The following is a 12,732-nucleotide window of genomic DNA, read 5'->3' as shown; positions in this document are numbered from 1 at the left end:
GAGTTCAGGTGAATTTTTAACGATATATGTCCACAATTGTAATACCATAAAGAGTAGTTGTACTGCCCTAAAAATCCTCTGTGCTCTGCCTATTCATTCCTGTCTCCCCCATAACCCTGGCAACCACAGATCTTTTTTATTTTTTTTAAGATTTTATTTATTTATTTGACAGAGAGAGAGAGAGAGAGAGAAGGAGAGTATGACTAGGAGGGAGGAGCATGGGAAGAGAAGCAGCAGGCTCCCCTCTGAGCAGGAAGCCCGACTTGGGACTCAATCCCAGGACTCTGGGATCATGACATGAGCTGAAGGCAGGCACTTAACCAGCCAAGCCACCCAGGCACTTCCACTGATCTTTTAAAATGTGTCTGTAGTTTTGCCTTTTCCAGAAAGTCATGTAGTTGGAATTATACAATAGTTGTTTACATTTTCAGGAAGTAATCACTTCTTTCACATAGCAATATGCATTTAAGTTTCCTCCGTGTTTTTTCATGGCTTAGTAACTCATTTCTTTCTAGTGATGAATAATATTCCACTGTCTTGATGTACCACAGTTTATTTATTCATTCACCTGCTGAAGGGTATATCGGTTGCTTCCAGTTTTGGCAGTTATGACTATAACTGCTATAAGCACCCATGCAGTGGGTTGTTGTTTGGAAGGATAAAAGAAGAAATTCATAAATTAGAAAATAGAAATGGGAATACTCATAGATATAAGATATGAAAAAATAACAATATAAAAGACAGTTGGGTAGACAGAAGAAGTATAATCAAAATAAAAATAAGGAGAAATAATTACAGAAGCAAAAAATTAGTAGAATTATATGGCATCACATCACTCACCTCTATGTAATATATTTGAAAACCTAGATGAAACAGATGAAATTTCAAGAAAATATAATTTATCAAAACATCCCAGAAAACATAGAAATTCTATATAGGCTAGTTACCATAGAATAAACAGATGTTGTCAGAAAACTGTATTTTCCCACAACTCCATCCACAAAATCACCAGGACTATATTATTTCATAGGAAAATTCTATTGAGAAACATTAAGGAACAGATGAGTTGGTTGCTATTAATTCTATCCTGAGCACAGAAATAAGGAAACCTTCCAAATTCTATTTATGAAGTGAGTATAATACTGATAGCAAAATTTAATAAAACACACATATATCTAATATGTACATATACACAGTGACCACAGTCTTTTTAAAAAGATTTTATTTATTTATTTGAGAGAGAGAGAGAACACACAAGACAGAGAGCAAGCAAGCATGAACAGTGAGGAAGGGCAGAGAGAGAGGGAGAAGCAGGCTTCCTGCTCAACACAGGGCTTGATCCCAGGACTCCAGGATCATGACCTAAGCTGAAGGGAGATGCTTAACTGACTGAGCCACCCATCTGCCCCAACTGTAGACATTTTCATCCAGTAATCAAGATGGCAGGATGTTGGTGAAAGAATAGACAAATAGATCAGTTGAACAGAATAAAATGTCTTGATATACTTCCACACAGGTATAGTCAACTGATTTTTGACGAAGAGCAATGGAAATTCAATGGAAAAAGATAGTCTTTTCAACAGGTAGTGCTGGAAAAGCTAGGAATCTAATGTAATAAAATGAATCTAGACACTAACCTTACATTTTTTACAGATATTGGCTAAAAATGGACTAGACCTAAATATAAAACACAAAACTATAGAGCTTCTAGAAGAAAATGTAAGGGAAAATCCAGGTGACCTTGGGTTTGGTAATGACTTTTAGATATAACACTAAATGTATGATCCATGAAAGAAAAAAATTGATAAATTATTCTTCATTAGAATTAAAAACTTCTGCTCTGCAAAAGACAATGTGTAGAGAATGAAAAGACAGGCCAGAGACTGGGGGACAATATCTGCAAAACATGTATCTGATAAAGGGCTTCTGTCCAAAATATACAAAGTACTATCAAAACTCAACAATAAGGGGCACCTGGGTGGCTCAGTGGGTTAAAGTTTCTGCCTTCTGCTGGGGTCATGATCGCAGGGTCCTGGGATCGAGCTCCGCATTAGTCTCTCTGCTCAGTGGGGAGCCTGCTTCTTCCTCTCTCTGCCTCTCTGCCTCCTTGTGATCTCTGTCTGTCAAACAAATAAATAAAATCTTAAAAAAAACCCAACTCAACAATAAGGGGCACCTGGGTGACTAAGTGGATTAAGCCTCTGCCTCAGCTCAGGTCATGATCTCAGGGTCCTGGAATCAAGCCCTGAATTGGGCTCTCTGCTCAGCAGGGAGGCTGCTCCCCCCATCCCCGCCCCGCTGCCTGCCTCTCTGCCTACTTGTGCTCTCTCTCTCTCTCTCTCTGTCAAATAAATAAATAAAATATTCAAAAAACCCCCTCAACAATAAAAAAAGAACAGGAAGTGGGCAGATACCTCATCAAAGAAGATATACTGATAAGCATGCAAAAAGTTGCTTACTGTCATATATCATCAGGTGGTTGCAAATTTAAACTGCTATGAGATAACACTAATACCTGTTAGAATAGCCAAAATCCAAAATCCTGACAACACCAAATTCTAGTTTGGATGTGGACCAACAAGAACTCTCAGTCACTGTTGGTGGGTATGTTAATGGTTTTATAAGACAGTTTGTAGTTTTTTACAAAGGTAAACATAGTCTTACCACACAACCAAGCAATTGCATTTATAGGTATTTGCCCAAATGATTTAAAAATTTTAAACCCACATACAACCTCTGCTTTCAGCTAAGGTCATGATCCCAGGGTCCTGGGATCGAGCCCCACATCGGGTTCTCTGCTCAGCAGGGAGCCTGCTTCCCCCTCTGCCTTTCTGCCTGCCTCTCTGCCTACTTGTGATCTCTGTCTGTCAAATAAATAAATAAAATCTTTAAAAAAATTTTAAACCCACATGAAAACCTGTGTACAATGTTTATATCAGTTTTATTCATAATTGCCCCCAACTGGAAACAACCTAGATGTTCTTCAGTAGGGGAATGGATAAACAGATACCATTATACAACAGAATATAAGGAATATTATTCTGTGATAAAAAGAAACAAGTTAACAAGCCATAAAAAGACACAGAAAAAACTTAAATACATATTGGTGAGTGAGGGAAGCCAGTCTGAGAAGGCGACATACTGTATGATTCCAACTATATGACATTCTGGAAGAGGTGAAACTACGGAGACAGTAAAAAGATTAGTGGTTGCTCCAAATTTGAGGGGAAGGGAGGATGACCCCCCCCCCACATTGGAGCATAGAAGATTTTTAAAGCAGTGAAACTATTCTGTATAATTGTAATGGTGGATACATACAAGACATTACACATTAGTCAAAACCCATAGAATAGTACAATACAAAGAGTGAACCTTAATGTATAGATTTTAGTTAAAAATGTATCCATATTCATTCATCAATTGTAATACACATGCCACACAAATAAAGGATGTTAATTATATGAGAAACTGTTTTGATAGACTGGGTTTATGGGTATTTTTAGTATTTTCTGCTCAATTTTTTGCAAGCCTAAAAATGCCCTAATAAAAAGTATATTAATGAAAATAATACATCAAATATACTTTAAAATTCCAAGTGGAGGATGCGGAGAAAGGGGAACCCTTTTTGGTGGGAATGCAAGCTTGTGCAGCCACTCTGGAAAACAGTAGGGAAGTTTCTCAAAAAGTTGAAAATAGAGCAATCGCATTACTGGGTATTTAGCCACTCTGGAAAACAGTATGGAGGTTCCTCAAAAAGTTGAAAATAGAGCTACCCTAGGACCCAGCAATTGCACTACTAGGTATTTACCCTAAAGATACAAATGTAGTGATCTGAAGAGCAATGTACCTGAATGTTCATAGCAGCAATGTCCACAATAGCCAAACTATGGAAAGAACCTAGATATCCATGAACAGATGAATGGATAAAGAAGATGTGGCATACACACACACACACACACACACACACACACACACACACAATGGAATACTATGCAGCCATCAAAAGAAATGAAATCTTGCCATTTGCAATGACATGGATGGAACTAGAGGGTATTATGCTAAGCAAAATAAGTCATTCAGAGAAAGACAACTATCATATGATCTCTCTAATATATGGAATTTGAGAGTCAGGGCAGGGGGTTGTGGGGGGTAGGGAAGGAAAAAATGAAACAAGATGGGATCAGGAGGGAGACAGACCATAAGAGACTCTTAACCTCACAAAACAAACTGAGGGTTGCTGGTGGGAGGTGGGTAGGGATAGGGTGTCTGGGTTATGGACATTGGGGAGGGTATGTGCTATGGTGAGTGCTGTGAAATGTGTAAGCCTGATGATTCACAGATCTGTACCCCTGGGGCAAATAATACATTATATGTTAACAAAAATAATTAAAAAAAATAAAGTTCCAAGTGGTTTTGCCTACAGGTGATGGAATTATGATCAATTCTCTTTTTTCCTACCTCTTCCTTTCAGTTTTTTATACTTTGCTAATGTGTTTTGCAAAGAAAATACATTATTTTGACCATAGATTAAATATGAGAGAGGACATATATGGGGGAGGAGAGTGAAAGTACAGAGGTACAGGCAGGTGTCCTGTCCCCCTCCTAGTACACGCACTTGCATGCTCACATGCTCTCCTGTGCCAGGGGCAGCTGTTAGGAGATGCAAGGTGACAGTGGAATGACTGTCAGGATGGTGTGAGTCCAGGTGACTTTTTCACATTCTTGTGTTCACCTTTCCAGTCAGCTGTGTATTAGATGCCCTATGGTGTGATTCTTTAGACAGGAATGTGGTCTTACACATGAGAACAGCCGGGCTCCCGGCACAGAGAGGGTTATCTTACTCGGCAGCACTGGGGGAAAGAGGCAACATTGCAACCTTGAGACAGTTCCAAGGCCTTTGTGAAATGAGAAGCTTTGACTGATGTATGTTCTCTAATTCTGGGCTTGGTCCAGGAACTGTGGGGTTTACAGAACTGAATAAGGTATTTTCCTTGCCAAGTAGCCCAGGGTCCAATGCAGAATGACAGTGAAGATAGAGTGGGATGTGGAGGATGAGGCCCTTTAGAGGGGCATTATCTTGAGGCATTTGTGGTATCCCTCCCCCTCCCAGAGTGCACTTCTACCTCCCTTATCCTCCATCTCCTGTCACCTTCTCCTTACCTTCCTTCCCTTATCTCTACCATTTCTCTCCCTCTTCTGTTTTCCTCTGCTCTGCCCTTGCCCAGAGCTTTTCAAACTGCTGGCAGCAGCTCCCTACAGGTCATACAAGCAACTGAGTAGGTCCAAACAATCATTCTAAAAAACGTTTTATTATGAAAAAGATTTAAACATGCATAAAAGTAGAATATTTAAACAACCCATATACTACCTTGATTTAATAATTATGAACATTTCTTAGTATTCATCTCATTTATTCTCCCTGCTAAGGTAGCTTAAATTATAGACAGTGATATTTCATCCCTAAAAACTTCAGTATATATCTCTAAAAGAATAAGGACATTTTCTTACATAACTAAATACTCTACTTTCCAAATGCAAATTTCCCCAATTTGAGCCATTTAAAAAATTTTAATTTAATTTAAAAGAATTTTAAACTTTATTCATTTGATGAATAAATTTTAAATAAATGAAATAATAAATTTATTTATTTAAATAAATATAATAAATAAATAATAAATACAAGAAATCTAAATAAATAAATTTCATTTATAATAAATGAAATAATAAATTTATTTATTTAAATAAATATAATAAATAAATAACAAACATAATAAATTTAAATAAATAAATAAACAAATTTTCATTTATAATAAATGACATAATAAATTTATTTATTTAAATAAATATAATAAATAAATAATAAATATAATAAATAAATTTATTTAAATAAATGAAATAAATGAATAAAATTTATTCATTCAATTTTAAAAATTCATTCATTTCATTTTAAAATTTATTCAGATTTATTCACACACACACACACACACATGCACACACACAGAACAAATTGTGGGGGGGAGCAGCAGAGGGAGAAGAAGAAGTAGATTCCCTGCTGAGCAGGGAGCCCAATGCTAGGCTTGATCCCAGGACCCTAGGATCATGACCTGAGCTGAAGGCAGATGTCTAACCAACTAAGCCACCCAGGCACCCTGGGCCATTGTTTTTTAAAACTGAAATTGAATAAAATGTATTTCAGGGCTTCATGTGTAGGAAAAAGAAGGAAAAGAAATTGTTCATACAACTTTTGTTTTGATTATGTGTTTGTATGTCTACTGTGTCTTGAGGTAAAATTTATATCATACTGTGATTTGCAATCTAAGAAATTTAAAGAACCCTGCTCTAGGCCAGTAATGCTCAAAATGTAGTTCAAGGACCAGCAGTATCAGTTTTCCCAGGGACTTGTTCAAAATGCAAATTCTTGGGTTCCATTCTATACTATTGAGTCAGATCTCTGGAGGTTGGAGCCAGGAAGTTGTATTAAAAACAACTGTATTTTAGGTGATTCTGTTACTTTGAAAACCATGTATCTAGACTCTACTGGATGAACCCATGATGCCTAGGCATCCCTTACCCTCATCTGTGTCACCCAAAGTGGGTCCTTTCTTTCTCTTCATTGTGCTGAAAGTTCACCAACAGAGATGAAATCTACCTTGGCAGTGCTTGGAGGTGGTTTCTCTTTCCAAGCTTAGGCAAATCTTTACTTGAAGGCAGAGAAATGTCTAGATTCATAAGACTAGTAATACAGTCTCGTCTTTGTACTAGCAACATCGTAAAATGAGACTAAAGCCCTTAAAGGGTGGTTGTGAGGTTTAAATGACGTCTGTGAAATGCCTACCATTGCACCAGGCAGAGTAGTCACTTACTATATGGTGGTGGCAGTTGCTGTACTTGACACTAACTATCACAACCCCAGGCATATGATAGATGTGCAATGGATGTGACTGATTGCTTAGTGATTTACTGGAGAAGGAGGCAGACTATTCTGGCTTGTTCCTTGATTTTGCCAGATATTGGAGCAATGTGATTTGTCGGACATAGGAAATAGATCATAATTAGGAAGGAGAAAATGAGGCACAAAAAGGAGGAGGATGTAGAGGAAGAAGAGAAGACAATAGGAATGTCCATATTCACAAGAACAATGGAGACCATGACCATTTGTTTTCTTGGGGAAAAGTCAAGGTATGGGTTGTTGCACACTGAGCAGTCATATCTTCTTAGTTACAATGTCAGGATTTCAGTACTGGAAAAGGGAACTTGGAGACCACAGACCCACCTCCTCATAGCCCACATAAAGCAGTTGGGGCCCTGGAAGAGCACATGTTAGAGTTGAGGGACAGAACTGGTTTCTGAGGACAGGCACTGCCTGCTACATCTTGTCATAAATTCAGCCAGTTCATCTCCATGGAAACCTTTGAAGATTGTGAAGGTGCAGATGTGGAAAAGGAGTGCAGTTTCTTTTCTATCTCATTCCTATTTATCAGTTTCCTCTGCCCCCTCTTCTTTCCCCCTTCCCACTCTCCCTCCTTTTCATAATTTTCACACATAAGGGCCTGTCCAGGAAGCCGGAGGTCACCAGATCTGTAAAGGCCAGAATGCCGCACATCATCTGCCTCCCTAGCAATGTGCTTGTTTCTAGTTATGGAAACTCACAATTGACTCTGGGCACTGGGGTTCTGACTATGATCGTCAAGAAACACTTCTTTGGTTCCTCAAAAATACCTGTGACTCTTGAACAGGCAGAGAAACCACCATGGGAACGCAATCCAGAGTTGTCTCACTTCTTTGTGTCTTTAACCGTTTCTTGAACCTTCAAGTGGTTGCTATGAAAATGGTTTCTCTACTTGGGCAGGCAGAGTGCGGAGACCGCACCTCAGAGGAGAGAGTAATTTTCCACGTGAAACTCAAGTTATATGTGGAGAAACGTCTCTTAACCACAGCTCACAATTGTTACAGAAAACATAAAAATGTCCTCACACGCCCCCCCCAGGATGACTGGCCACTATTTGAAATTAGATCCGGAGTGTTTGGGGTCTGGCTTTTTACATGTCAAAGAGGAGAGCTGAGCTTCCTGGCATTGGCTTAGAAGTTGTAATGGGGGCGCCTGGGTGGCTCAGTGGGTTAAAGCCTCTGCCTTTGGCTCAGGTCATGATCTCAGGGTCCTGGGATCGAGCCCCGTATCGGGCTCTCTGCTCAGCGGGGAGCCTGCTTCCTCCTCTCTCTGCCTGCCTCTCTGCCTGCTTGTGCTCTCTCTGTCAAATAAATAAAATACAACACAATAAAAAAAAGCCTTAAATCTGCGGGGAAAAAAGAAGTTGTGATGGTCGTGGCATTCTTGCGACCAGATCCTCAGGGTCCCCCGTTGTAGAATGGGTTGAGGAACAACCTGACCCGATTCGCATTTGCTTAGGCTTTGGCTGCGGAGTTCTGCGGAACGGGGTTAGTCGTTCGCTACCCGTCAGGTAGTATCTGGGGCCATCTGAGGAAGCTGCAGGACGTGGACTGCTTCGGGAGAGCGGCCCAGAGAAGACGCTCCCGGGGCTGACAGGGAGAAGAGCCCCGCGTGGGGTTTCTGCTAGAGCCTTGTTAGGATGGAGCCTCGGCGCGCCTGACCGTGGCAGACGGAGCGGTGGCGCCCTGGAGTAGCTGCACAAAGGAAAAGGCTCATACGGTGGAGATGGGTGTGCGCACATGCGTGCCCAGCCCTGTCCGCGCACAGCCCGGGCTCCGGGCTCCGAGGGCAGGTGCGTCCAGCGCAAGCCGATTACCGCGTGAGACAAGCCCTGGGGTAGGGGCGGCCGTGTGAGCAGCCGCCCCGGCGGGATGGCTGCGCCTCTCCCTGTCAGCCCCCTCCTCGCTTCGGTCACTCTGCAGGCACCTGGCAGGCAAGGAGGGGAGCCGAGGCAGGTGCTCAGAACCCCGGTACCAGCAGGAGCGCCTAAATCGCCGTCTCTTCTCCCCAAAAGCTGCGAGGACGCGCCGTGAGTCGACCCACTCCCGCGGGCTCCGCGCAGGGCTAGGGGCGCAGCTCTCCACTTGGCAACAGACGGCGCTCGGGCGCGTGCGCGCTGCCAGAGGCGGGGAGCGGTGGGCGAGGAGGCGGGAGCGCTGGGCGCGCCGCGGGGCGTGAGGCGGCCGGCGCGGAGGAGTCGGGTCCTCTGGCCGCCCGCCGCCGCCGCCTCCGCTCCTCCGCTCCTCCGGCTCCTCCCGCTCCTCCGGCTCCTCCCGCTCCTCCTGCTCCTCCGCCCTGTGCGCGCAGGCTCCGAGCTCCCTCCGCGTGCCGGCGGAGCAGCGTTCTTCCTCACCCCACCGGAAGGCGGCGCCGAAGACCCGACCCACCCAGACAGCAAATCCAGAGAGCGGGGCGCTTCCTCGGCCGGGGCAGCCCGACGCGCAGTTACAGCGGGATTTGGGGCGACTTGTTTTTCTTACGTCCACAATTGCCATTTCCCTCTCTCCGAAAGCCAGACGTTACGTTGGGAAAGCTGCTGGATTTTAGTCTTTGAGACAATCCCCTAAAGGGCGTGGCCGGCCGAGCGGCCCCGCAAAGTTGGCCTGGGCTGGGAGGGACTCGTTTCGTGCCTGAAGAGAGCGAGGAAGAGCGTGAGGGCAGCGCATCCTCGGGAGGAGATGTCTTTGAAACACCATCCGTGACAGCCGCAGGAACACTTACGTGTTGCTTTGTTTTGTTTACATACTGAGTGGCTTTTCAGTGAAATGCGGTTTTGGTTACAGGAAGAAATGGCCCCCCAGGAGCTCAGCCGGCGACTGGCCACCGTGATCACTCATGTCGGTAAATGGAGCTTCTTTGCCCCTTGCGTTTTATTAATGGAGGTGGGGGCGTAGGCTCTGGGGCGGGTCTCCTCCCCGCGCTCGCCGGCACTGGCAGCCCCCGGGCAGCGCCCTGCGTGGGAAGGCGGTGGGGTGCGGCCGGGCGTCTCGGCCTCGCTGTTGCGGGGGGCGGCCAGTGCCAGGCATCCCTGGGGTTCTCCACACCCGGCGGGGCCGGTGCCTTCACCAGGCAGGTGCCTGGTCCCCTGAGGGCTGCTGGGCTGTTAGGATCCGTTACCCGCGCTGACCCGGCGCGGGTGGGTAGTTGTGTCGCCGTTTATGAGATAACGAGAAGGAGAGGGAACTTGAGCGAGTGCAGGTGCTTTCCAGAAACTACTGCCAACCGCGGAGGCTTGTCCACAAGCCTGCGTAGTGAAACGCAGGTTACGGTGCAGGGTACGCAGCCTGGCGCCCGCGCGCGTTGAAACTAGCTCCTGGAGGTGTCCGCGCACTTGTGGTGATCCCCGGATGACAAGCCAGTGCAGCTTTTAGGAGACTGAGCCGTGTTAATCCTCTTCCGTTGAGTTAAAACAGGGCAGCAGAACATGCATGCCTTGCTCCTGCAATAAGGATTGTGGTGGGAGGACAGGCCCTGTTCAGTAAAGAGGGCATTGAGACAGTGGTACGTGGATTGCTTCTTAGCATTTTCTTCCCCCACATAAAAACACATTCAGGTAGAGATTCTTTGGATGCAGATGACTAGAATTATCGGCATAATTTTCAATGTTGGTCCCTTAATGTTGAGAACCTTCCATAATGCAAATTAGTTTTAAACTCTGGAAGTCTTTACTTCAGTGTTCTGCCCATTTGCTAAAACTGCCTTTTTAGTACTTATATATTGCTCCAATTAATGGGTTTTCTTGCTCTTTGAGCACCCTAATCCAATGTATTTAGTGCAATAATGATATACATCTTGAATGATACACATGTGGGGATATACTTTGTGAAGATGATTTATCTGGAAAGACCCAGTTTTGATGATTCATTAAAAAATATATATTTCTGGTGCCAGCGTGGCTTCGGAACTGGTTTTTCTTTAAGACAGAAGGTCGTGGGGCGCCTGGATGGCTCAGAGCGTTAAAGCCTCTGCCTTTGGCTCAGGTCATGATCCCAGGGTCCTGGGATCGAGACCCACATTGGGCTCTCTCCTTAGCGAGGAGCCTGCTTCCTCCTCTCTCTCTCTCTGCCTGCCTCTCTGCCTATTTGTGATCTTTCTCTGTCGAATAAATAAATAAAATCTTAAAAAAAAAAAAAAAAGACAGAAGGTCGTTAGAATCCTACCAGGGAAGGCTGAATGTGAAATGTTGCTGGAGGCAGGATGAAACAAACAGAATTTGGAGTGTGAAATATATTGAATGCTGAAATGATTTTGCTTGAAATTGTGCGTGTGTGAAGTTGCTGTGCAGAGAAAGAGCCGTGGACTGGGGGGTATGACTGTCTGGATTTGAATCCTTCCTGGACAAGTCATTCAGCCTCAGGCTAAAAATGGGAATCTTAAGAATTCTTTCCCACCCAGCTAGAAGCCTCTTTGTAAACTGGTACAGGTAAAAGCACCATCTAAACTGTAATGTGTTATTGTTCAGATTCCCATATGCCACTAAAGATCTTGGACAGTTCACTGGGCCTCTCTCAGCATGAAACTTCCCATCTGTTAAGGGAGGAGGTAGATGTAGATGATTATTAAGGTCCCACTTATTTCTCTGGATGTGGGATCTTCTCAAAGATCTGGTAGGCAGTATTCCTTGGTTAACGCCAAACTGCCTGTGGGGCCCAGGCTCTGGTATTTTCTCGCCTATCTTGCTCCTTCTTTTTCTAGAGCTCCATGAAGGATACAGACATGAATTTGTTGTAGTTTCTGCTGTCAGAGAGCTTCTCATGACCTCTGGCATTTGTGTGTCTTGCAGTGTTCCGTATCCTCCTGTAATCTCACAAACCTGTGAAATAGGTTCTCATCCCTATGTTACAAATGAAAAAATTGAGACTTAGAGAGTACATCTTTTAAGGTTTCAGAGGTAATGAATGGTGGGCTCAGGACCAGAAGGCAACTGTCTAGATGTCTGTCTGGGGATCTGATTGAGGGGGCAGCCAGCCTTTACCTTCATGGAGAGTCTCACTGAGTAACCAGTCTCACTGAGTAACCTAACATCTGCGAGAGTGGATTGGCTCAGTGTTTGACTGTTCTTTTCAGGCATTTTCTTGCTGAGCAGCCTGAGGGGTGTGATGAGTTGGGAGAGGGTTGAGAAGTGCTGGGAGCAAGACTGTGGTGAGAACACTCCCTCGTTCTATACTAAACACTCAGCTGGGTAATAACACTGTGCTTCCATATTCACTCTGCCGCCTCTGTGCCCCCAGCCAGTTCTTCCTCTGCTCTGCTTTCACAGTATCTTAGATTTGACAATTCAGGTCTGGAATTTGTTGATTCAGTTTCTGAAATAATCTCATGGGTCTCTCTCCTAATGTCCATTCCCACTGTGACCTTCCTGTGACCTGCTTCAGGACTTCATTCCTCCTGACTAACCATTGTCTAAGCCTTCTGCCTCTTCTTTGTTTGCCTCCAACTTATACCAGGAATAAACATACAGCATTTGTATTTTCTAAAACCCTTATTTATTTGAGAGAGGGAGAGACAGTATGAGCAGGGGGAGGGGAAGAGGAAGAGGGACCTCCATCTAGGAGATGGAGCAGATGCTCAACTGAGCCACCCAGGCACCCCCTAAAACCTTTAATGATACCTCTACATTGTCATTCTCTGTAGCTTGGAGTATGAGCTCTTTGTACTTTATTTGGCACTCTTCTGGTTTTATCCCCCAATAATTAATATTTTTACATGTATGTTTCTTTATTCTTCTTTTACATTTTTTTACTCTTCTTTACTCTTCTTTCTTTAGCTTTGTTCCACTATAT

The 12,732-nt window shown here is 43.8% G+C and overlaps 1 protein-coding gene across 2 annotated transcripts in view; it reads left to right on the top strand.

Moving 5' to 3' along the window:
- The first annotated feature begins 9,229 nt into the window (after positions 1 to 9,229).
- MCF2L2 (MCF.2 cell line derived transforming sequence-like 2) overlaps positions 9,230 to 12,732 on the top strand; it is a 249,011-nt gene continuing 245,508 nt past the window's right edge. For both annotated transcript variants that reach the window (XM_044251864.1, XM_044251865.1), the window contains exon 1: positions 9,230 to 9,790. In XM_044251864.1, the coding sequence (XP_044107799.1) occupies positions 9,715 to 9,790 (76 nt within the window). In that variant the 5' untranslated portion in view covers positions 9,230 to 9,714. The remainder of the gene's footprint in view (positions 9,791 to 12,732) is intronic.

The sequence above is a fragment of the Neovison vison genome, chromosome 6 (genome assembly GCF_020171115.1).
Source record: "Neovison vison isolate M4711 chromosome 6, ASM_NN_V1, whole genome shotgun sequence".
NCBI lineage: Eukaryota > Metazoa > Chordata > Mammalia > Carnivora > Mustelidae > Neogale > Neogale vison.
Note: the sequence above shows the minus strand (reverse complement) of the source record. Positions and strands in the feature narration are given on the sequence as shown.